Source organism: Elephantulus edwardii, unplaced genomic scaffold (genome assembly GCF_000299155.1).
Source record: "Elephantulus edwardii isolate Elephantulus edwardi_28Jun2011 unplaced genomic scaffold, EleEdw1.0 scaffold00076, whole genome shotgun sequence".
Lineage (NCBI taxonomy): Eukaryota > Metazoa > Chordata > Mammalia > Macroscelidea > Macroscelididae > Elephantulus > Elephantulus edwardii.
The window spans coordinates 3019739-3045391 of record NW_006399826.1 but is presented as its reverse complement, the minus strand read 5'-3'; the positions used below and the strand labels follow the sequence as shown (position 1 = coordinate 3045391).

Here is a 25653-nt window from a genome sequence, read left to right as displayed (position 1 = left end):
AGATTGTCCCTTTTTCTCCCTTGGAGCCACTGACAGATCTGAACTGCCCGAAGGGTCAGCAGTTCAACTACCTACAGACTACCAGAGCTCTCTGCTAGTGAGCTTAGAAGGAAGTAAAGGAACCAGGAAGAGAATTTCCCCAATCTTCCCAGGGCTCCAGGCTCACCTAGGCTGCATGAAGGATAAAGAGAATGTCTTTTTTTTTTTTTTTATAAAGAGAATTTCTAAGCATGTCTCATTGCTGAAGGCAATACGGAATTTACAGCCAAAGCAACCCTTTAGTTTGGTTAAATCTCTACTCTGTCTGGCTTTCAAATTACCTTCCAAGTTTTCCCAGCAATTAAATGGCTATAATATTCCTGCCTTAGGATGCCAAAATAATGATGGAATGTTTTCGGGATTTAAAAAAAAAGTGTCACATTTTTCCTTTCCTTACACCTCTGGGAAACATAAGCAGTTACATTACACTGGTCCACCTCTTCTTCATAAGGAAAGCAGACTGAAGGAAAATATGACATGTGCCTATTTTCATGTGTGTGCCTCATATAAAGCAACACACATACAATTTAGGATGGACTTTAACTTATGGCATCTATCCTATCTCATCTAGTAATCCTATTATATAAAATATAAATGGAAGGATGCTTTGAGAGACTTAATTATTTGTTCAGTCAGATCTTAATTAAAATTGTTTTGTTTTTCACATAATTTCAGGTATTAATTACAGGGGCTTAGAAGACTGGAAATCATTCAGGAACTGGGAAGAACTTTTGGGAAGAATTGGATTGAGTTAAAGAGAGAAATAAAATTTCATTTTAAAGCAGTAACTTACCACCAAAAGGTGTTGTTGTTGTTGTTGTTATGTGCCGTCGAGTCGTTTCCGACTCATAGCGACCCTATGCACAACAGCTCTAAACCCTGCTCTATCCTGCACCAACCGCACCGCCTCTGACACACCCATCCCGATTACCCCAGTCACCAAATCAATCCATCTCATAGAGGGTCTTCCCCTCCTGCACCAAAAGGTAGCATGTGAAATTCACTTTTCTGTCAAACGATTTTCCAAAAACATTTCAACTTAGCTAATAAAACCCAGCTAGGCAACTTCTTTTGGCCCATATGGCAAAATTCATACTCTTCCTTAAAAGCAACTGCTACTGAGGGATTAATAAGTCATTTAGGAATGAAGGGTTCAAATTTATTACCCATTAAAACAGTTTCAGTAAGTGAAGTTTGAAAGCCACTCTGAGGTTGGTTTTGTGTTGGTTTTTTTTTTTTTTTTTTTTACTTTCTAATTTTTTGGTCTGTTTTTAAGTAGGCTTTGGGATTTTCATAGAAGTAAAAAGCTGGACAAGGAATGAAAGAGACACAACTTGACAATCATAAAACCAAACTAAGTCCATTTTCAGTCCTTTTACACTCATACCAACCCTCTCACAGGGTCTACAAAAGACAAGCCTCAGAAATTGAGGATTCACTTTGATTTATATTAAGAGAATTAACAAGCACTTGGAATCTGCAAGGATTGCCATGTCAACACATTGGTTTGAACCATATGGTATGAGATTTTGGTGACCTCACAGGCACTGCCAAAATTAACTTCAAGTATTTATATAACTGCCAGGGATGACAAGGGCAAAGGTGGCTTATAGTTTTTTCCAATTTTTTTCCCCTCTTGGAGTACTAAACAGAGAAAGGAAGTGGGGTACCTTGCTCTCATTTTATGATGTGAAATATGTATACAGAGAGACTATTTATTCTCCCCTTCAGACCATTTTGAAGGTTCAGATGAAAGCTTTTTTAAAAGAGCTATTTCCTGTTATCACTAGCAGAGACGATTCGCTTGAGAGGTCTGTGCGTTCTGCCTCAAACCAAAAGCATTGTTAGTGGTTATCAAGGTAACATTTAAAAATACCCCGAGTACAAAAGAACTTCAGAGGAAATATGAGCGAAGCTATCAGTCTCCCCTGAAGTCTGGCTTTGGGGAGAGTCTAGCTGCATTCACCATTACATTGTTATCCTTATCAAACAATGCAAACAATTTTAATGAGCTTATCGCCTGGAACATATTGCCAGATATGTTAATGTAAAAATGATACCACCCGCACAGGCTAACTCATTAATCAAAAGGCTCACAATACAATGACCAAGATGAGTCCCATCCTCACAGCAGACCTCAACAAAATAGCAGGAATCATTTTTCCTCCCGTAAATAAGAAGGACGGGTTCCCCCACCCATGCGGAGGCCATCAACTCCCCCACAAAATGCCTCACAGCGACCATTTATTTCGCTGCCCAGGTCCTCTCTAATAAATCCGAGGTTCTATGGGGAAATTTTTGGTGAATGTCTGACACCGTGACCTCTGCTGTCAATCCTTGCACCAATCAGCGAGCAGAATTCTTACAAAGCTCCATCAATCTGGCGGTTTAACATCACAGACTGCAGCTCAATCTAGAGGATTCCATCTTTCCTGCACACACTTACACACCCCAGGGCGAGCGCAAACGCCTCTCTCACCATCCTCCAGCTCTCTGCTTTTAGGCACAGCCACCTAATGGCTCCCTCGAAATTGAAAAGGGAAGGAGGAAAGGAAGTGCCACAGAGCCTGGGTCTCGTTAGAGAGGGCGGAGGTTGGGGGAGAGCATGTATTTTTATCAATGTGGAAGAGATGGAGGGAGAAGCCTTTGCAGGCAGCAGCGGCGGCAGCAGCAGCAGCAGCAGCAGCAGCAGCGGCAGCGGCAGCGGCAGCGGCGGCGGCGGCAAGCCTATTCGCCAAATGCATCTTGAAAGCGCGTCGCCTCCCTGCACACCCAACGTGACACACATGGAAAGAGATCGCGAATGCCTCGACGAGCACACGTCTGCAGCCCGGGTCGGGAGCAGCCTTCGCCCCATTATGTAACGGGCCCGCCTTGCGCGCGCCCCCGGCCGGCGCCGCTCCCCGTGGCAGCCCCATTACCTGTAGGAACGCTCCCCGCGCACTGTGTGCTTCCGGAAAGGAATGATGGTCCCGTTATCCTGGATGATGTCGTTGTTGTTCTCGCCATTTGGGGACAGGGTTTGGGTCGGACCAGGCATTTGGCGCACTCCCGAGAAAGGGAACAAAACCGCTCTCGGGTGGCTCGGGGTGGAAGGTGGGCTGCGTCTTCCCGCTCGCCGCGCTCACGCCTCGAGGACCGCGCCGGCCGCCTGCTCGCCGCTCGCTCGCTCCCTTCTCTCCGCGCTCGCGCTCGCCCCGCCCTCCCGCGGCCCCGCCCTCCCGGCCGCCGACGTCAAAGCGCCCGCCGCCGCGGCCGCCAGTCACGTGGCCGGCCGGGTCGCCATGGCAACCCGCTAACTCATCACCTCGCCTCTGTTGGCGCGGGGCGGCGGCGTGAGCACGCCAGCGGCTCGGGGCAGGCACCCGGGCCGGCCTACATCTGGCCTGTAAAAACCCCAGGCCATCGGCGGCCCCCCTCGCAGACTGGCCCGGTCTGAAAACCAGCTCTTCCTCTAACCATTTCCTTTCCGACCCGTGCTCCGCCTGCAGCTGTGTACACAAAAGAAGGATTCATGCAAAAGGATGTGGGGAGACCCTTTAACTCCTTAGGTACCTCGTGCCTCTGTCAGGAAAATGAAACTTGGCGAGGCTTCAGATAAAAAAAAAAAAAAAGATACATTCTTTTTTTAAAAAAACCAAAACAACAGCCTGATGGCCTCCTTCTATGAAAGGTATTTGCCTGAAGGGATTACAATTTCCAGCTTCCTTCTCCCCCCTTCCCTGCAGCAACCTAAAGAACAAAACTGAAAACCTAAGTGGCAGCTGTATTACCTGCAAATCTATGTAGCATTTTCCTTAACGTGAGGATTAAAGAGGGCAAATTAAAAGATTTTCTGCACAAAATATCCTCAGAGAAGGTTTTTCTTTTAAAAGGAAGATAACTACCATTGTTAAAACGTTATGTTTACCCACGATCTTCCCAATTCAGACTCGCAACTGCCACCTGACATACTGATAATTGACTCCTTGCCATGTATTTTCTTTTCATTTGAATTAAGCAAATGATACTTCATCTAGGATTTGAAAACTCAACATTCAGACCGTTCTGTAAAGTTCATTGTTGTTTCCATACATACTGGCTAACGATACATACAATTCTTACCACCCCTATTCCATAATGTAAACTTAATCCACTGATGTTAAGTAACTTGAAAATCACACAGCTAGGAAGTGGTGAACTGGCATTTCAAAGTTGTCTTTACAGTGGTTGATATAAAACGTAAACTCAAACATTGTAGCACAAGGGTTCACTTTCTGCATCAAGGTTGTGTCATCTGCATAATGTAGGTTGTTGATGAGTCTTGAAGCACTTACAGATAAGATTGAACACTACAGCTTTCAATATGCATTACATCTCAACAAAACAAAAATCTTCACCACTGGACCAATAGACAACATCATGATAGATGGAGAAAAGGTGGAAATTGTCAACAATTTCATATTACTTGAATCCACAATCAACCTCTATGGTATTAGCAGTCAAGAAACCAAAAGGTGTGCTGCACTGGGGAAATCTGTTGTCAGAGACCTATTAAAAATGCTGACAAGCAAGGATATCACCTTGAAGACTAGGGTGTGCCTGATGTAATAATGTCATTTCCCTTTGCTTTTGCTTCCTATGCATTTGCTTCCTATGTATCTAAAAGTTGAACAATGAATAAGAATTGATGCCTTTGAGTTGTGCTGGAAAATAATATTGAATATACTATGGACTGCCTAAAGAACAAACAAATCTATCTTGGAGGAAGTACAACCCAAGGGCTTCTTAGAGACAAAGATTGTGAAACTACATTTCACATACTTGGAGACTTTTGTAGTCCTTGGAAAAAGACATGCTGGGAAGGGCAGAGGGTCAGAGAAAAAGAAGAAGACCCTCAAGGATTATAGAATGATTCAGTGACTATAACAATGGGCTCTAATATGTCAGAGATTGTGAGGATGATGCAGACAGAGAAAGGGCAAGGTTCAGATCTGTTATTCATAGGTTTACTGTGAGTCCTAGTAGACTTGATGGCACCTAACAACGCCACTGTGGATGGCACTGCAATTAACTACAAAGTCTAAGGATTAGACTATCAGTATCCAGCAGACCCTACAGGGCCCTTCTCCAGAGAGAAATAGAGGGTTTAGAGGATTCTCTGATTATCCAAAGTGGGATAAGGACAGAAGAAAAATTAGGATACAAAAGACATGGCGTAAACCTCCATAGTTAAAAGCATTAGACTCTGGTTTACTCTTCTACCACACTGTGTTGGTTTATCAGCTTTATCCTTTTCTGATACAGATATTGGGGAAAAACCCAGTAAAAATCTTGTCATTTCTGACAACTTTCCAGCCCATCTCAGTGGCAATATCAAGTTATTTCTGACATCAAGCTTCTGGAATTAGAATCAAATGGTTCACAACCCAGATGGTAGTGATCTTATCAAACATGGTGGCACTTTTTTCTATATTATGCTGCTCTTTGAGATTATTATTTTACTGCTTTTTAATATTCTGCTTCTGCAGTTAAGTCACAGTGTACAAATGGACTACTTCATATCTTAGTTCAGAATTCTTTTTTTTCATATAAGGATCCTATTCTTGCTCCAGGAATGTCAGACTGCACAGATAAACAACGTATCATAAGGGTCTCAGCCTTGATCCAATATTTTCAGGGTGTACAGATGAAATCTTAACTACAGGAAATAAGGGCGAACCTCAGCACTATGAGCTCAAGTATATTCAGTTTACAGCCATTGCTATAATGATTCCAGTTTCCTCTTCTTATTTTGGTTACTAGATTTAGAATTGTCAGCTTCTCTACAGATTTGTTCTCTTTCACCAATGCTTCCTCTTTCTTCGGGAATAGTCTAAAGTGGAAGAGTCTACAGACCAAACAGTTAATGTTTTCAGAGCATGGCCTCTCAATTTGGGTTCATACTCCTAGCTTTCTTTCCTATGATCCCATATTTAGGGCATATGCTGCACATCACTGGTGCTATCCTGACAAAAGTTGTCAGAACTTCAATGTACAGGGCACTGATTATATCAACTAATGATGTGCAGAGAATGTTCCCACTTGGTTTCCAGACTGTTCTTGAAGGTGCTTACAGCTAAAGAATTTGGGTTGGTGAAATGAAAGGGGGGGAGATGTAGTGAGTTGGGTGAAGGAGGTGGAGGTATGGAGAAGCCTACGTAAATCTTCCTCTCTGACTTGCTTGGAGCCATGCCACTATAAAGGGACCCAGAGAATCTCAAGACCAGTGATTACCCTCTGAGTTGCAGAGGTAACAGGGGTAGTAATTTGAAAATATCAAACAGATGTGTTTTCATCCTTCTCCCCATAAATCAGGTTACCTGGCAGCTCTTCTTCAGGTTCACCCCAGGGAAAAGGGGGAGAGTGAACTTGGCAGGAGGGAGGAGGGGAAAGAGCATGCTCTCAGCTCCTACTTCTTGAAGGAAGAAGGAGAAGAAGGTAGGAAAGGCAGGGCCTCATGTTGGAGCCCTCTGGGCTCAAGTCCCGGAAGGGAGAGGTGAGGTAGACTGAGAACAGAGCTGAACATCAGCGGATTTTCTTTTGCCCCATTTTCCTGGTGAGACTTTGGAAAAAGAATGCTTTGGAAAGTGTCTGTCCCAACAGCCATCTCTCCCAAAATAAGGTACAGCCCCATCGCAATAACACTGCTCACCGAAGTTGATCAGTTTGACAGTAGTTTGGCTTGAGTTTGACTCTTAGCTTGCATGTAGTGTGGAAGGTGTCCAGAAATTTCTATATGCCCTCTGGTAGAAAAACAGGCATTTGTACTGGTGGTGCTATCTGGAGGTGGGGTGTATATATGTGTGTCTGTGTCTGTGTATGTGATATGGTAACAGATGCAAAGGAATATTTAACAGTAGTCCACCACCATAGGGTGGAGAATTTACAGCAGAGTTTAAATGGGAGATGAAACCAGTTCAAAAGAAACGCTAGGAGGCCAAGGACAAGTTTGTGGAGATATTGCTTCTGAAAAGTGCAGCAGAAGAAACCATCAGAATGCTCTTGAAGGGGATCTAAGTGCTCGATTCTTTGCAAACTTAGAACCAGCACAAGCCTGGGAGACTTTCTACTTTCCTTCCTATCTTCCTCTATTTCCACAAGCCTTCCTCTCCTATACATGCTAATACCATGTAGCAGAAGGGAGAGGGAAAAAGAATGCCATCTAAAAGACTGAATATTCTCATCTCATCTGAGCAACAACAGCAAACAACAGCAACAATGGCAAAGTTCAAAAGGGCAGTAAGCAATAAATGCTGACAAAGGTGTGAAGAGATTAGATATCTCTTACTAGTGGGAATGCAAATAGTGCAAGCATTATGGAAAACAGGCTAGCACTTCTTTAAAAGTTTGAAAATTGATCCTGCAATCCTACTACAATGTATATTATAAAGAACTGAGTAATGACATATATCAAACTGATATATACATACCCATGTTTGGTGGTGTTAGGTGCTGTTGAGTTGAGCACAACTCATAATAACCCTACGAACAAAAGATCTGAACCCTATTCTATCCTGCGCCATCCACACACTTTCTGACACACAAGAGCCCACTGCAGCAGTCACCATATCCATTCACCTGGTTGAGGGTCTTCCTCTCCTTCACTGACCCTTCATCCTTCTTAACATTATGTCCTTCTCCAAGGAATAGGCCCTCCTAGCAACATGTCCAAAGTATGTGAGGCAAAGCCTCATCATTCTTTCTTTCTTGCTTCCAAAGAGCCTTCCGGCTGCACCATCTTCAAGACATATCTGTTCATTCTCTTGGTTGTCCGTGGGATGTTCAGTGCTCTTCTCTATAGACCCTAGGCGTCAATTTCCATGTACACGGCAGCATTATTTATTATAGCAAAGAGATGGAAACAACATCTATCAATGGGTAAATGGCTTAAAAAACCATGATACATTCAAGCAATAGACTTTTATGCAATACTAAAGAACAATGGGTTTGTGAAACACTAAAACATGGATGAATCTAGAGAAAATTATGCTGAGTGACAGAAATAAGTAAAAAGGGACAAATATTGTATAAAACTATTGTAAAAAGCTAAATAAATATTTACAGACAGAATCATACTTGGTTAGTTATAGGAATGAGAGAGGAGTAAAAATAAACAACTGATAGATATCTATTAAGAAAGGTAAAGGATAAAGAGAAAGAATAACAAAAATAAAAAGGTAAAAGAATTGATCAGATACTGATTAATTACATTAACTGATTATAAAACTGTGAAACAAATGAGCATGAACAGTTGAATCAAAACCCAATATGATTTATAAACTTCCACTTGGATCACAATAAAAGAAAAAAAATACATATATAAGATAAAATACTGACTAATCACCCCAAAATCAGAATCCAAATATAGTCTAAACTAGAAGAGTCTGGAGTACCATAAATTGGTAAATTTTAAAATGGTTTGTGTTTGTCCACAACCCCCCACTCTTTGGTAGATTCACATAGATTATTAGAAAACAAAACAAAAGTATCAGTTCTGATCTATGACAACACCACGTGTGTCGGAGTGGAACCATACTCCACAGGCTTTTCAAAGGCTGATTTTCTGGAAATAGATCATCAAACCCTTCTTCCAAGTATACACTAATGTTCTTAGGAGTCAACTATGACTTACAGTGACCCTACGAATAAGAGATCGGAACTTTACTCTCCCCTGCATCATCCCCTCACCGGCTCCACCACACACCAAGGTCATTTTTACCAACACTGTTAAGTACACGCTAAAGAAACAACAACAAAGGAATAAGTACATCTTTAACAAGTATCTGATTTTATGCTTACAGTGACCCTGATGAAGGAAATGAGGCTCAGGAAGAAGAACCTTGCTCAGAAATGGAAAGCAGGCCTATGTGGCCCAAAGGTCAGGTGCCTATTCACTATGCTATCCTGTGCTTTAAAAGAGGAATGCATTGAAATAGGAAGGTGACTTTCCAGGCTTAGGTACTGAGGTTGGTACTGTGGTTACATGCCTTCGAATGAAGTCTGATTCATAGGAATCCTATGAACAATGGCCCTGAACTCCTTCCCTGTCCTGAGCCCATCTCACCATCTCTGACACAGCTGTCCCCATTACCACAGTCACTGTATCAATTCATCTCATCTTGAGTCTTCCTCTCCTGAGTTGACCCTCAGCCCTTAAAAGCATGATATCCTTCTCTAAAATCTAGTCCCTTCTGGCAACATGCCCAAAGTATGTGAGACAGAGTTTCAAAAACTTTGTCACCAAGGAGCAACTAGGTTTTACCCTCTCCAGGACAGACCTGTTTGTTCTCTTGGCAGTCAATGGTATATTCAGTATCTTCTCCAGCACCATAATTCAAAGGCATCGATTTTTCTTCTGTCGTCCTCAGTCATTGTCCAGCTCTCAAGCACAGAACAAGTAATTGAGAAGACCGTGACTCAGATCAGGCATACCTTATTCTTTTCACTGACATTGTTGCTCTTTAGTACTCTAGAGAGGTGCCAGATAGCAGATGTTTCTAAAACAACCATCCTTTGATTTCCTAACTGCTGATGCCAAGAGTACTGATTGTGGATCTGAGCAAGATGAAATTGTTAGCAACCTCAATCTTTTCTCCATCTAGCATGATACTGCCAATTGGTCAGTCTTTGTTTTCTTGATGTTAAGATGCAATTCATAATGAAGGTCCTTGACCTTTTTCTTCAAGTGCTTCAAGTCCTCCTCAGTTTCAGGGAGCAAGGTTGTGTCATCTCCATAACAGAGGTTGTTGATGAATTTTTCTCTAATCCTAATGCCACATTCTTCTTGACAAAGTCCAGGCTCCTGGATGATCTGTTCTGCATATAGATTGAAAATGTATGGAGAAATGATCTATCCCTGACACATTCCTTTCTTGATTTTGAACCATGCAATGTGTTCCCTTGATCTATTCTGATGATAGGTTCCTTGGCTAGGTATAGGTTTCACATAAGTACAATCAAGTGTTCTGGGATTCACATTCTTTTCAATATTAGCCACGACTTGTTGAGACACACACTGTCAAATGCCTTTGAACAGTCAATAAAACACAAGTATACGTTCTTCTGGTACTCTCTTCTTTTAGTCAAGATCCATAGGACAATGGCAATGATGTCCCTAGTGCCACAGTCTTTTCTAAACCTAGTTTGTATTTCTAGCAGTTTTCTTCTGATATTCTGTCCTAGTTGTTTTTGGATGATCTTCAGCAAGATTTTGCTTGTTTGTAATATTGTTGTTGTCACTGAGTTAAGTACAACCGTATGAACAACAGATCTAAACCCTGTCCTATCCTGTACCACTCTTACACTTCTTGACACATTAAATCCCATTGTGGCAATCACCATGTCAATCCATCTGATCGAGGGTCTTCCTCTCTTTCTCTGACCCTCTACCTTTCCAAGCATCATGTAACTTTCCAAGAAATAGCCCGTCCTAGCAATATGCCCAAAGTATGTAAGGCAAAGCCTCAACATCTTTGCCTCCAAAGAGCACTCTGGATGCACCCTCTCTGAGACATATTTGTTTATTCTTTTGGCTGTCCATCGGATGTTCAATGCTCTTCTCCAACAACACTGCTCAAAGGCATCAATTCTTCTTTTGTCTTCCTTATTCATTGTTCATCTCTCAGATTCATAGCAAGTGATTGGAAAGACCCTAGTCTGAATCAGACACACCTTAGTCCTCAAACTGGCATCATTATTCTTCAATAATTTGGGGAAGTGCTTAACTTCAGGCTTTCCCAGTACAATACGCCTCCTGATTTCCTGACTGCGGGTACCAATTGTGGATCTAAATAAAACGAAGTCATTGACAATTTCAATCTTTTCTCCACCTATCACGATTCTGCCTAAAGGTCTAGTGGTAGAATCTTTGCTTTCTTGACACTGAAATACAATCCATACTGAACTGCTGTTATTTTGGTGGCAGAAGAGTGCTTAACCAATGCACCACCAGAGAACTGAATGGTGACATATGCGAATCAAGAAGGTCTGAGTGTGGAAGATGTACTGAAGTAGTCAAATTGAGTAAAAAAGCAAAGAAGCCTAAACTAAGACAGAGGCCAAAGGACTGTAGAAGCAGCACAGCTAGGAGATATTCAGAGTGTGTAACTGTTAGCAGTGACCAGCTGGCTATAGGCAGGGCCATCGGTGATCTTCAAGGGTGGGTAGTGAAGAAGAAAGAGACATTTTAAATGAGTCCCAAGATGATGGGTTGGGTGACCATGTGGGTAATGAAATCATTTTTCCAGGTAGGAAATGACAGATTCAATTGTCCCTTTGGAAGACAGATTTTCATAATGTGTTCTGGACAGCAAGAAGTACCTGGAGGGCATCCTAGTGGTAATAAGGAATGGTGCGTGAACTTCACACACAGTGGATGGCCATTAAGTATTTGTTGAATAAAGGGAATGAGGTTCTTGAAGTCATAAGGTCTGTTTGGTTTGGAGAGCCACAACTGGTAAAATTATTCCACAGGTGATCACAGAAGCTGTGGGTGTTGATGTCCTCATCCAGGGAGAAAGAGAAGACCCAGGATGAAACCCTGGTCAGCAAAGACATGGGAAACCTGAATGGAAAAAGAGAAAACTGCAGAAAGACGGAGAAGGAAATTGCTGCATGGAGCAAATCACAGCAGTGGAATCTTCGAATCTCGGATAGAAAACAGGTTTCACAGAAGGGAGAATCCTCTAGGGCCAAATGCCACAGAAGATTTGAATAAGAGCAGAGTGATTTTTAGAAGTTTTAACAAAGTGTTCTCAAAGATACTTCAAAACGATGTGATTTCACCTCAGGCCATTCACGATTACTGAGGAAAGCACATCTTTCAACAGGTTGGAAGAGTAAATCCATTGCTAAAATTCTGAACAACCAAGACAACTCAAGGAAGGAGAATGCACCGAGTCAAAGATCACATATATATTATCAACAATCAGCTGGGTTCAACAAGCTCTTATACTAGAAAGCTCTCAGTATTGGGAAGAGTCAAGACATTCTTTAGCAACCTCCCTTCAGGCATCAGACACACTGCCTGTCTTTGAGTCCCAAAGACAATGGGGAAAGGACCAAGTACCTTTCTACGAAGATGGCACCAAAAGCAAAGAAGGAAGCGCCTGCCGCTCCCAAGACTGAAGCCAAAGCAAAGGCATTAAAGGCCAAGAGGTCATCCTGAAGGGCATCCATAGCCAAAAAAAAAAAGAAAAGAAGAAGATCCGCATGCCACCAACCTTTGGGCAGCCTAAGATGCTGAGACTCCGAAGGCAGCCCAAATACCCCCGAAGAGCAACCCTAGGAGAAACAAGCTTGACCACTATGCCATCATCAATTCCCCCCGACCACTGAGTCAGCCATGAAGAAGATAGAAGATAACAACACACTGTGTCCACTGTGGTTGTCAAGGCCAACAAGCACCAAATTAAACACGCTGTAAAGAAGCTCTATGACATTGATATGGCAAAGGTCAACACTTCGATTAGGCCTGATGGAGAGAAGAAGGCCTATGTTCAACTTGCTCCTCACTATGATGCTATGGATGTTACCAACAAAATTGGGATCATGTAAACTGAGCCCAACTGGCTAATTCTAGATACAAATTTTTCTCACCATAAAAAAAATAAAAGAGGACCAAGCAAAATATTTAAGATATATGTTTGGAAAGTAGTTCAATCTGGAAGACGTAGAGGTATGAGGCGATGGCGAGAAGAGAGAACGAGCACCAGGTCCAGGCAAGCACACAGGTCCAATCAGGGAAGAGAGCACTGGACACTAAGTCAAATTTTAATGATCACAATTCTTCAGTTCTGCTTCTCATCAGGTATAAGCCTGCGAGCACTGGTAATTGTGTATTGGCAGAAAACACTGTCTTTCTATTTCATGCCACGAAGTTAATTGAGAACAGGGATTTCTGCACGCTCCTGGATTTGAAAAATCCAAAACAGCACAGAAAGAATGGAGGCTCCTCTCAATTCCATCGCAGAAGCACCTACCCATCACGCATGCCTTTTCCAGGTTCAAATGTGTTCACTGAAGCTGATAATCAGAACCGTCAAAGGCATTCACAGCTGTCATGCCACCTTAGCTGGGGGCTCCCTGGGATTCTTATCACCTCTGAAGGCAGACACAAGATTCCACTTAGCAGTCACCTCTGATGCCGTTGGGACAAGCAGTTTCTCCCGTGTGTAAGTTATTTACCAGCATGGAACGGTCGGTACAAGTCATCGATGGCTTCAAATCTGCTCCACATCCAAAGTGGTACCAGTAAACAAGTATGTGACTGGCCAGCTCCTGGCACTGGCCCACAGATCGCACTGGTGGCGTGGAAATGTATTTGACATTACTCCTAGCTCATTCCCTTTAAATCACAGGCACGGGAAGATTTTATTAGTTCTTCCTCTGAATCTGATAAAACATTTATAATACGTGTATGCCTCCTGGCTTCCAGTAATGGCATTTTATTAAGAAAAAAGTAGGTGAATAATGGTTTCCCACAGATGAGGAAAGCCCTTTTCAAAGCAAACTCAGCCAGGATTAACTTTCAAGACAACTTGTCCTTATAGATTATCTTCCAGCCACATTTGTCATTATAGTCAGAAGGCAAAATTTTAGCATGCCTTGGGAGTGACATAGCAAGGTTTCCGGAATGTCAAAAACCAGAACATGCTGTTGCATAAGATGAGGTTTCTCTGTGCATTGGAATTTATTTTCTAATTTGCTCTTCCTTGGATTGATTCAAGCTTGGAGCTAATTTTGTGGAATAACTCACAGAGCATGATGTGAATAGAGTTTCAGCACACTCTCAGAGCATCACAATTTCTGTAATCATTCAATCAAAATCTGTGCAATGTGAGGCTTCAGTCTATTAAATAAAAATGTGCTTTTGAATTATACCATCTGGTTAAATGAAAGAGCTTAAAATATGTTTTCCATAAAAAATTACAATGTGATAAATGTTATAATTGTAGCATGTATGGAGTGTCATGGGAACAGAGAAAGGAGAATAACCGTGATGAGGGGAATAAAAAAAGTGCCTGGACAGGGTAATATTGAAGCTCTGGTGGCCTAGTGGCAAGGAGATGTGCTGTAATCCCAAAGGCACAAATCCCAAAGGTTCAAATCCACCAGCTGCTCCGTGGAAGAAGGATGGGAAATCTCCTTCTGTGCAATTAACTGTCTCAGAAAAACCACCAGAGAGTCAGCTATGGGTCAGTTCTGACTCTGTGGTACACAGCAACAAGATAATATTTGAATTGGAGGTATTTCATTCAGCCAACAAATATTCATTGACTACCTATTACATAGGAAGCTCTAGTGTCCTAGATGGATTGATACAGTAGTTGAGGCAATGGGAGTAGGTGTGTCAGAGTCTGTGAGACTGGTTCAGGACAGGGCAGGCTTCAGAACTGTTGTATACAGTGTCGCTATGAGTCTCAGGTGACTCAACGGCACATAACAACAATAACAACAAAGTGTCCTAGTTGGTAGGGAGTTGTACTGCTAACTCAAAGACTGACAGTTCAAATTCACCAGTTGCTCTATGGGGAAAAGATGAGCAACCTTTTCCTATTTGATTTATAGGCTCTGAAAACATGCTGGAGCGTCACCTATGAGTCGGTTCTGCATCAACTGTAGTGAAAAAGAAAAAAACAACAACCTACTATATACTTAACATAATGAGAGGCCATTGGGGACATAGAAATTAACAAAGGAGTTGATGTTCCCTGTCTTCGTGGACCTCACATTCAATTGTGTAACATTCTCTCTCTCTCTCACTTTCTTTCTCTGTGTGCACATGGTTGGGGAGGGAGACAGGAAATAAGTAAAATACATACAGAAAAAACCTGTCAAGTGGAAATCTGTCAGAGATGGAAAGCATAAATATTTTCTGCTCATGGAGTGCAACAGGACGGTGATAGGACAGAAGCCTGGTAAGGGGAGACAACTTGAGAGACCCAGAAAAGCAGGGCAGTCCCACTGAGTTCTGGCTCTCCCAGGTTTCACTGTTGAATGTTACATGGTATCATGGGGGACAATAAAGGAAATAGGGACAAAAGTAAGTTTGTACATCCCATAGAGGGAGAGTGCCTGTTTTTCTCCCAAGCAACTGCTGGTGGACTTGAACTGCCAGAAGCACATCACCTTGGTCTTAGCAGTGCAACTCCCTATGGACTATGCCACCAGGGTGTCCTTAAAACTAGGGGGTTATGGTTGTAGTTAGGTGCCTTTGAATTGACTACGTATGATTCACAGCGACTCTATGAACAACAGAACTGGACCCCGCCCCTTCTTGAGCCCTCCTCACCATCTCTGATAAGCTTGAGCCTATAGTTACTGATGTAGTCACTGTGTCAATCCCTTGGGTGGAGGGGTAGTCAGGCTAACTTTTCCTCTTTCAAGCTTTACTTGACCTAGGGAGGGGACAAGGGAGCTCTGGTGGCCTAATGGTAAGGAGCTTCACTGTCAACCCCAAAGGCACGTGGTGCAAATCCAACTAGTTGCTCTGTGGAAGAAAGATGGCCAAACTCCTTCCATGTGATTGTACTGCGTCTGAAAACATGCTGGAGGACCATCTATGAGTCTGGTGCAACTCAATAGTACATAATAAAAGGGAGGTGGCAGAGAAAGTCACATGGATATCAGAAAAAAGAAAATTATAGGCAGAGAGACAACAGAGTGCACCAAGGCTTACTTGTTAAAAAAAACAACCAGGAGACCAGATGAACCCACACCAGGATGAACGTCCATCTGTGTGTGTGCGTGGGAGTGGGGGGCAGTTTAGGATTTAATGTCAGGAAGATCATATGGTGTTCGACTGTGTGAAGTTCTCATAAACACTGTAGAAGCTTTGGCCCCAAATCCTCCCTTAGACATCATTCATTTACAGCAGCATTAGCAGTGCCTGCTTGCATGGTTGTGGAATTTTCTCCAATAATAACAATAATAGCAACAAGAGTACCAATATTTACTGAGTACTTTCTACAGACCAATTGTTATAATTTATATTGAGCCTGCATTTTAATTATCACAGAAACCTATTGGAAAAGGGCTATTTAAAACCCCATTTGTCAGAGGAGTTAATGAGTTAAATGACAACCCAGATCACCAGCTTGGATATGGTAGAACTGGATTCGAACATGCCTGCTACAAGTCAAAACCCTGGCTCTTCTGCACTAACTGAGTTGGCCTTCCACGAAGGTCGTATATAACGTAGGGATAAAGGACAGCAGAAGCACACAGAGGCATACAGTGTGGACAGATGCCATGAAGACAGCTCAAGACTCAAGAGAAAAGCCAGGAAGACTGAAATCTGAGAGCACCTGTAAGAAAGGCTATTCAGGCAAGTGATTAACATGGGAGTGTGAATTAGAAGGAGGAAGAGCCAGGGGGGCCTGAAAAGGTGGGGTAATGATGGGCATGGTCCAATGGTGATGAATTTCATAACACACAATTAATGGGAATGATTGCACGAAACACAATGTGAATAGAGAGATGTGTGAAACACAATGTATGAAAGTGAGAGGGGGGAAAAAGGATTGTTATGTGTCTTCAAGTCGAATACAACTCATAGATACCCTGTGAACAACGGATCTGAAACCTGCCCTATCTTGCTTGTGCCAACTTCACCATCTCCAAGTTCTAATTTATAGAGAGATGAGGAGATACCAGGGTTTGCGGTTAACAGTGTATGTGATTGATAGAAAAAGAATTTCTGACTCTTATTTCTAATGACTGACTATTTTTCTGGGGTGTGTGCGACAAGCCCTAAATAGCCATGTCCATTTCTTTGTTACCTTCTGGAAAAGAGGAGAGGCTGCAAACATTTTTCGGTATTTGTTTTCAAAGCGAAAATCTGGTTTCATTTTCAGCATGCCAAGATTGTCATAATTCAACCATCCAGCTATACACATGCCGATGCAACTGCTCTCACTGAAATATCTCCTCTGCCAAAGTTTATGAAATTCTTCCATTTTCCCCCCTCCTGCTTTATTTCCATGTTAATAAAATGCAAAAAATTTATTTCAAAATAAAACACATCTTGTTGAACTGGCTGGTTAGGATTATTAAAAAGGGATACTAGTCATTGAAGGGCCAGTTGAGAGAAGAAATAAAGCTATTCTAAAAAGAAGCTCTTGTGGCATAGTATAGTTTTAATTGTGCTGCTAACCAAAAGGTCAGCTGTTCAAATATACCAGCCACTGTGAGATAAAGTTTAAAAAGCCTTGCTTTCAAGGAGCAATTTGGTTTCCACCTTCTGCAGGACACATCTGTTTATTCTCTTGGCAATCTATCGTATCAATCTATCGTATGTTCAATACTCTTCTCCAGCACCACAACTCAAAGGCATCAATTCTTCTTCTGTCATCCTTACTCATTGTTCAGTTCTCTGATGTCTAACAAGTAATTGTGAAGACCATGTCCTGGATCAAGTGCACCTTAGTCTGTAGACTGATATTGTTGCTTCTCAGTACTTTGGAGAGGTTCCCGACAGCAGATTTCCCCAATGCAATTGATCTTTTGATTTCATGACTGCTGGTTTCAAGAGTGTTGATTGTGGAACCAAGCAAGCTGAAAATTACTATCAACTAATAAAGGGCGCTCTGGTGGCACAATCTGTAGGTGGCTGTGCTGTTAACCCAAAGGCTATATCTCTCTGGAGGTCTGAATGCACTAATGGTTCCTTGGGATAAAGAAGTGCACTCTTCTCCGAGATTTACAGCCTTGGAAACCCAATGGAGGGTCAACAATGAGTGGGTTCTGACTCCACAGCAGTGAGCTATATTTATTAACAAATAAATAAGCCTCCCAAAGACTCCAAACATTTCAAGAGGATTTACTTAGGCTTCCTGAAAGTCACCTAATTCATTGCTTTTATTTCTGATTATAGTATTATTGTTGCTATTTACCACCAAGTCAGAACTGACTCATAGTAACCCTCCAGTGGGATTTCTGGAGAAGTTGCCTATATTTCTCCCGCAGAGTAGCTGGCGTATTTGAACAGCCTGCCTTTGCCTTGACAGCACAGCGCCTTACCACTAAGCCACTAGAACGCCCTTATTTTAATACTAGAAAGTCCAAACTGAGTGAAGAGACTCATTAAGTATAAGAACCGAAGCCATTCTAAGACAGGACACAGCTAATCTAACCAGTGGCCTGCAGAATATCTTAGTCACTCAGAATGTAGGCCACCAAGTAGCAAGAAGGGACGCTGGAAATGAGGGTCTTCCTGGGTTGGAGTTTCTCCGTCATGTCTGGTGTGCAGAGTGGCCATGGCTCTGCTTCACCACAACCCTCCACTGTAGAGTGTACAGGGAACATGAGGCCAGCAGCTGGAAAGCAGTGTGAGTAATGGGAGAGAAATTCCCCACTCTGACCTCATGCAAATAACATTTTTAGAAAGAAAATTAAAGCAGCTTACTTCATTAAAGAGAAAAAAAAAGTGCAACTGGAAATCATAAAGTAAGACAGAGTTTCCATGGAGACCAAGTTTCCATCTTACTTCATGTTTTAATTAGAGCTTATATTTTGTCTCCTCAAGAGCTTATAATGCCAAGTACTCTCAGTTTATATTCACTGAACATCTATACTCATCCATGGACCATGGATGGACACAAGTGGTCCCCCTACAGAGCACATGAAAACATAAGGAGGGGCCATCTTCAAGAAGCTTCCATTTAATTTTTATCTGTAAAAGCATGCACCTTTATTAAATTATAAAGGATTAAGACCACTTGGGAAATTCAACACGAATGTTATCATAACAATACATAGAATAGAGAAACATATTGATAGACCTCAAAAGAAAAGAAAACATCGAGTCATATTATAGTCAAATTCTCCAAATTAAAAAATAAGCTAGAATAACAAAGTGGCATAAGAAAAACAAAGAGTCATCTACAAAGAAAAGCAATTAGATTAAGTTCTGATTTCTCAGCAGAAACCATAGGAGCAAGAAAACAATGGGATGGCGTATATAGAAAGTTGAAAGAATAAAATTGCAAACCAAGTTTCCTGCACTAAGCAAAGCTTTCCATCAAATTTGAAGGAGAAATTAGATCCTTTGTAGAAAGATAGAACTTAAAGAATTTGTGAAGACAAGATCAAATCTACAAGAACATTTAAGGAAGTCCTTAGTGGATGGACCATAGTAATCAGAAATAACAACAAAAGAAACACAGCAAAATGGTAACAATAAAACCTGGCCTATCAATATTGACACTTAATGTGAATGGACTAAATGTGCCAATCAAAAGAGAAAAAGCAGCAGAATGGTTTAAAAAACAAAGCCAACCAATGTGTTGTCTACAAGAGATACATCTAAGAAATGAAGAGAAATATAAACTCCAAGTCAAAAGATGGGGGCGGGGGGGGGGAATTATACCAAACAAATGGCATCCACAAAAAAGCAGAAATGGCAATAGTAATCTCTGATAAAATAGACTTCAGGATGAAAACCAACCTAAAAGATAAGGAAGGGCACTATATAATGATTAAAAGCAAAGTAGATTAAAAAAAATAAATAATCTTGGTCATGCACCAGATGATAGACCTGCAAAATACATAAAACAGTAGTTAACAACATTGAGGAAAGAAATAGCACCACAATAGTGGTAGGAGATTTTAACACATCACTCTCATCAAAGGTTACGTTAACTCAAAAGCACAAAGATGCAGAAGATCTAAATACTACACATTCAGCCAACTTGATCTTGAGGACGTATTCTGAATACTGTATCCCAGAACATTTAATTGTGCTAATGCGAAACCTGTACTTGGATCAAGAGGCAGTAGTCAGAACAGAGCAGGGTAACACTGCATGGTTCAAAATTGGGAAGGGTGTACGCCAGGGATGCATCCTGTCTCCATACCTTTTCAACATGTATGCAGAGCAGATTATCCGAGAAGCTGGGCTCTATGAGGAGAATTGTGGCATCAGGATTGGTGGAAGATCTATTAACAATCTGCGTTATGCAGATGACACAACCCTGCTTGCTGAAACTGAGGAGGACCTCATGCACTTGCTGCGAAGGGTCAAGGACTGCAGCCTTCAGTATGGACTGAGGCTCAATGTCAAGAAGACAAAGATTCTCGCCACTGGACCAATTGGCAGTGTCAGGATGGATGACGAAGAGATTGAGAGTGTTCACAGCTTCAGTTTGCTCGGCTCCACAGTCAACACTCTTGGCCCCAACAGTCAGGAAATCAAAAAGCGTATCACGATGGGTAAGTCTGCTGTTAGGGACCTCTCAAAGGTACTCAGGAGCAACAGTGTCTCTCTGGAGACTAAGGTGCACCTGATACAGGCCATGGTCTTTGCAATCGCTTGTTATGCATCAGAGAGTTGGGCAATGACTAGAGAGGACAGAAGGAGAGTGGATGCTTTTGAGCTGTGGTGCTGGAGAAGGGTACTGAATGTACCATGGACTGCCAGGAAAACAAACAGATTCATCTTGGAAAGGATTAAACCAAGCTACTCCTTGGAGGCAAGGATTCTGGGGCTTCGTCTGACATACTTTGGACATGTTGCCAGGAGGGACGGGTCCTTGGAGAGGGACATCATGCTTGGGAGGGTGGAGGGACAGCGCAGGAGGGGAAGACCCTCTATGAGATGGATCGATTCAGTGACTGGGGTAATCGGGATGGGCGTGTCAGAGGCAGTGTGGTTGGCGCAGGATAGAGCAGGGTTTAGGGCTGTTGTGCATAGGGTTGCTATGAGTCGGAAACGACTCGACAGCACATAACAACAACAACAACCTAAATAAAACTCAATTCACTTTTTTCTCAAGTGTACATGATACGTTCTCTAGAATCAATCACATATTAGGGCACAAAGCAAATCTCAACAAATTAAAAACATTCAAATAATACAAAGTATCCCCTGAGACTATAAATTCCATAAAATTAGAAATTAACCACAAGAGGATAAAGTTTACAAACTATCCACGTAGAAACTAAATAACACCCTACAAGAACACAATTGGGTTCTAGAATGAATTTAAAAAGTTCTACAAAACAAATTATGATGAAAATACAGCATATCAAAACCTCTGGGATGCAGCTAAAGCAGTCCTCAAGTAGCAGTTCATTGCAATAGGCAAATACACAAAAAAACAAAGAAAAAAGCAGAATTAATTATTCAACTCAACACGTTAATCAAATAGAAAAATGACAAAAATCTAACTCCACAGTCTCTAGAAGAAAGGAAATGATAAGAACAAGAGCTGAATATTAATGAGATGTTGTTGTTTTGTTGTTATGTGCCGTCAAGTCGCTTGCAACTCATAGCGACCCTATGTATAAACAGAAAAACAATTTACACTATCAACAAAACTTGGAGCTGTTTTTTTGAAATGGTCAATAAAATTGACAAACCATTGACAAACTTAACAAAAGAGAGAAAAAAGAAGGTACAAATAACTCAATTAAAGAATGATAGAAGTGACATCACAACAGAATCAGAGGAAATGAACTCTATAATATGGGAATATTATGAAAAGCTATACTGTGATAAATTTGAAAACTAAGAGAAAATAGACAAGTCCCTTGAAACTCATGCCCTACCCAGATTGACATGGACACATGAGGAACACTTAAACAGACCCATCATAAAAGAAGAAACTCCTCTTAAAAAAAAGTCCTGGACTAGTTGGCTTCATGGCAGAGTTCTACCAAACATTCAGAGAAGATCTATCACCAATTCTACTTATATTATTTAAAAAAAAAAGAATACTCCCAGAGATATTATATTAAGCAAGCAAAACCTTAATACCAAAACCAGGCAAAGATACTACCAAAAAAGAAAACTATAGACCAATATCTCTCGTAAACACAGAGGCAAAAATCTTTAACAAAACCCTAGCAAAATAGGATCCAAAAGCACATAAAAAATAATTCATCATGACCAAATGGGATTCATATCTGGTATGCAACGATGGTTCAACATAAGAGAAACAATCAAGATAATTCACCACATTAACAAAGCAAATAGCAAGAACCATATAATCCTAGTATTGATGCATAAAAAGCATTTGACAAAATCTAACACCCCTTCCTGACTAAAACATTAAGCAGAATAGGAATAGGATGGAATTTCCTCAATAGAGTGAAAAGTATATATGTAAAACCAACAACCAGTAGTATCTTTCTCAACAGAAAAAGTGTAAAAGTATTTTCCTTGTGAACAGGGACAGGCAAAGATGCTAACTGTTAGCACTTCTATTCAATTTGTATTGGAAGCACTTATGGACAATATGACAAGAGAAGGAAATAAAAGGCATCTAGGTTGAAAAAGAGATGGTTAAACTGACTCTATATGCAGATGATATAAGAGTGTAAACAGAAAACCCCAATGACTCGACCAAAAAACTGTTAGAGCTAGTGGATCAATTTGGATACAAGATCAGTATCCAAATGTCAGTGGGATTCCTCTACAGTAGCAAAGAAGACTCAGAGAAGGAAACCAAGAAAGCAATACCATTTACAATGTTGTTGTTGTTGCTATGTGCTGTTGAGTAGCTTGTGACTCATAGCGACCCTATGTATAACAGCCTTAAACCCTTCTCTATCTCTTGCCAACCTTATTGTCCCTGATGCACTTACACCCATTCCTCCCATTTACAATTGTTGTTGTTGTTGTTATGTGCCGTTGAGTCACTTGCGACTCATAGCGACCCTACATACAACAGCCCTAAATTCTGCTCTGTCCTGTGCAATCGCACTGTCTCTGACACTCCCATCCCGATTATCCCAGTCACTGAATCAATCCACCTCATAAAGGGCCTTCCCATTTACAATAGCCAATCACAAATTGAGATAATTTGGAGTGAACCTCACTAGAGACCTGTACAAAGAAAACTACAGAACACATTTGTGAGAAACGTAAAAGACCTAAATAAATGGAAAAAATGTCCCCTGTTCATGGATAGGAAGACTCAGTATAGTGAAAATGACAATTCTACCAAAAGCAATCTACATGTTCAATGCAATCCCAATATAGGTAACAAATCCATTTTTCAAGGAAATTGTCAAATTTATTTGGAGAAGAAAGAGATTCTGAATAAGCAAATAATTCTTAAAAAACAAAAATGGAGTGTGAAGCATAGCACTCCCTGACCTCAAAACCTACTACAAAGTGATAATAATCAAACTAGGATGGTACTGGTACAATGACAGATGATACAGACCTATGGAACAGAGAACAAGAACCCAGGAATTAACCTATCTATCTATGGTCAACTGATATTTGACAAGGCAATAAAACCCATCTAATGGGGAAATAACCTTTCAACAAATGGTGCTGACAAAACTGGACTGCTACCTGCAGAAAGCTGAAGCAGGATCCATATCTCACCTCATACACAAAAATCAACTCAAGGTAGATCAGAGACCCAGGAGTAAAGCCTAAAACTATAAAGTTTTTGAGAGACAAACTGGGACCAGGCTTAGAAGGCATCATCTATGATACAGAGTCTGACAAATACAGCTAGAAATGCTTGGTCTGGAGAGGATAAAATTGATGAATGGACCTTCTAATGATTAAATCCCTGTGTGCATCACACATTTTTCCAATAGGGTGAAAAGAAAACCTATGGACTTGGGGGGGGGAACACCAAACATTTGGCAATACCACCTCAGACAAGGGTCTCGTAACAAAAGTTTACCAAATACTCCTGGTCTCCAGAAGAAAAAAAGACTGATAATTCAATTACAGAATAGGCAAAAGACATGGAAACACTTTTCATAGAGGATGGCCAACAGACATGTGAAGAAATGCTCAACATCTCTGTCAGTCAGAGAGATGCAAATAAAAACCACAATGAGATACCATTTCACCCTAGTAGCAAAGTTTAGTGGGGCAGTTAGCAATAAATGTTGGGGAGGATGTAGAGAGGTGGGAACTCTCAGACACTGTTGGTGGGATTGTAAAATGGACCACCCCTCAAAGGCAGTTTGTTTGGTGTGTCTTTAAAGATCTGAACATAGAAACTTTGTATGACCCAGCTATTCCATTTCTAGGAATACACCCAAAAGAAATCAGAACTGAGACACAATCTGAGATTTGTACACCAGTGTTCATAGTAGCGTCATTCACCATTGCAATAATATGGAAATGGATGTCCTACTACAATGGAATGGATTGAGAACTATGGAGCAATGATTTAGAAAAATACCTTGGAGAGACTGGAGAATATTAGGCTGAATGAACTAAGTCTCATATGGACAAATACTGTATAAGATCATTATTGTAAAAATAGAAGGATAACTTAGTAAAACATATATGGGAATCCAAGGAGGAAAGGACTGGAAACAGAGGCATGATGATGGGTAGGACCAAAATCACAGGGTTGCACAATTTGGTGGTTAGAGGGAGGGGTAAAGGAAATGTGAAAGATCCAGTAAGGAACTAAAAAGACAGGGTAACAATGCCTGTAGTCCAATGGTGATTAATTTTATAAAACATAATCAGTAGGAATGATTGTATGAAATACAACGTAAGTTAAGAATAATGTGAAACACAATGTATATGAACTTTCTAAGCAAATCAATATAAAATTAAAAAATTTAAAAAGGAGCATACTGAGTTTATTTGTTAGCTCTAGAAGAATTTTGGGATATTAAGTTCCTCACATAGTCAGCTCTCCACACCCTCCTCCAGCCTGCACTTTTAGTCCCTTTAGGGAGGATCCTCTCAGCCTTCAAGGATGCAATAGAATTGTTATAAATGAGAAGTACTGTATATAGTTCAAAGAACATATGTAGTGAATATCTACTATTTATCTTCTCTCCTTCTGGGACTTAGTTCATCAAACTTTGTGATTTCAGGAGAGCTTGCCAATTATAATATCTATCCTCTTGGCTACAAAGATTGGTTCAGGGATGGGTCATTGACTCAAGCCAGGCCATTTAGGATATTTATCTAGAATTTGATAAAATTGGAGTGGTAGTGTGTGCATGTGTGTGTGCGTGAATGTGAATGGGAGAGGCAGACAAGTTACCCTTACGAATTACAACATTGACGATATTTTTAAATTGGAAAAACTGTCGTATTTGGCACAGAAGAAAAGAGTAACAAAGCGGGAAGAGCTTGTGGGCTGGGTTAAGACATACTTGGATTTGAAAAAAGAAAAAAAAAGACATACTTGGATTTGAATTCATGATCAGTTATTTACAAGTTCTAGAAAAGCTGCAGCTTTCTAATTCACAAAATAGGGTAATAAAATTTAAAGACAACATTCTGAGATATAAATCCAGGTTCCTACTCTTTTCCTGTGTCAATACTTTTTTTATTGTTCTGCTTGAGAAGTTGGCTCTCCTTTTCCTCTCGTTTCATCTGGTTCGGTCTTCTGGTTGCTTGATTCAATACATTTCAGCAGAAATGATGCCAACCAGTTCCTAGCCTATGCTTCGTAATGACTGGAAGCCTCTGCCTCATTTTCTTGGATACCAGCCACCAGTTAAGAAATTCAACTCCCCTGATATTGCTAGCTATGAGAAGTATAAGCTACATAACAGCCCCATTACACAATGAGAGAGAGAGAGATAGATAGAGAGAGAGAGAGAGAGAGAGAGAGAGAGAGAGAGAAGAGGAGAGGAGAGGAGAGGAGA

At 41.1% G+C, this 25653-nt stretch overlaps 1 protein-coding gene across 3 annotated transcripts in view; it reads right to left on the bottom strand.

The window, feature by feature from the left end:
- Positions 1–25653, bottom strand: part of MAPRE2 (microtubule-associated protein, RP/EB family, member 2) — a 165557-nt gene that overhangs the window by 114648 nt on the left and 25256 nt on the right. The window contains exon 1 of one of the 3 annotated variants that reach the window (XM_006889178.1): positions 2961–3223. The exons of 1 other annotated variant lie outside the window; for it this stretch is intronic. In XM_006889178.1, coding sequence (XP_006889240.1) covers positions 2961–3079 — 119 coding nt within the window. In that variant the 5' untranslated portion in view covers positions 3080–3223. Of the gene's footprint in view, positions 1–2960; positions 3224–25653 lie in introns of those variants that run through there. One more of the 3 variants, XM_006889180.1, reaches the window with a different exon arrangement.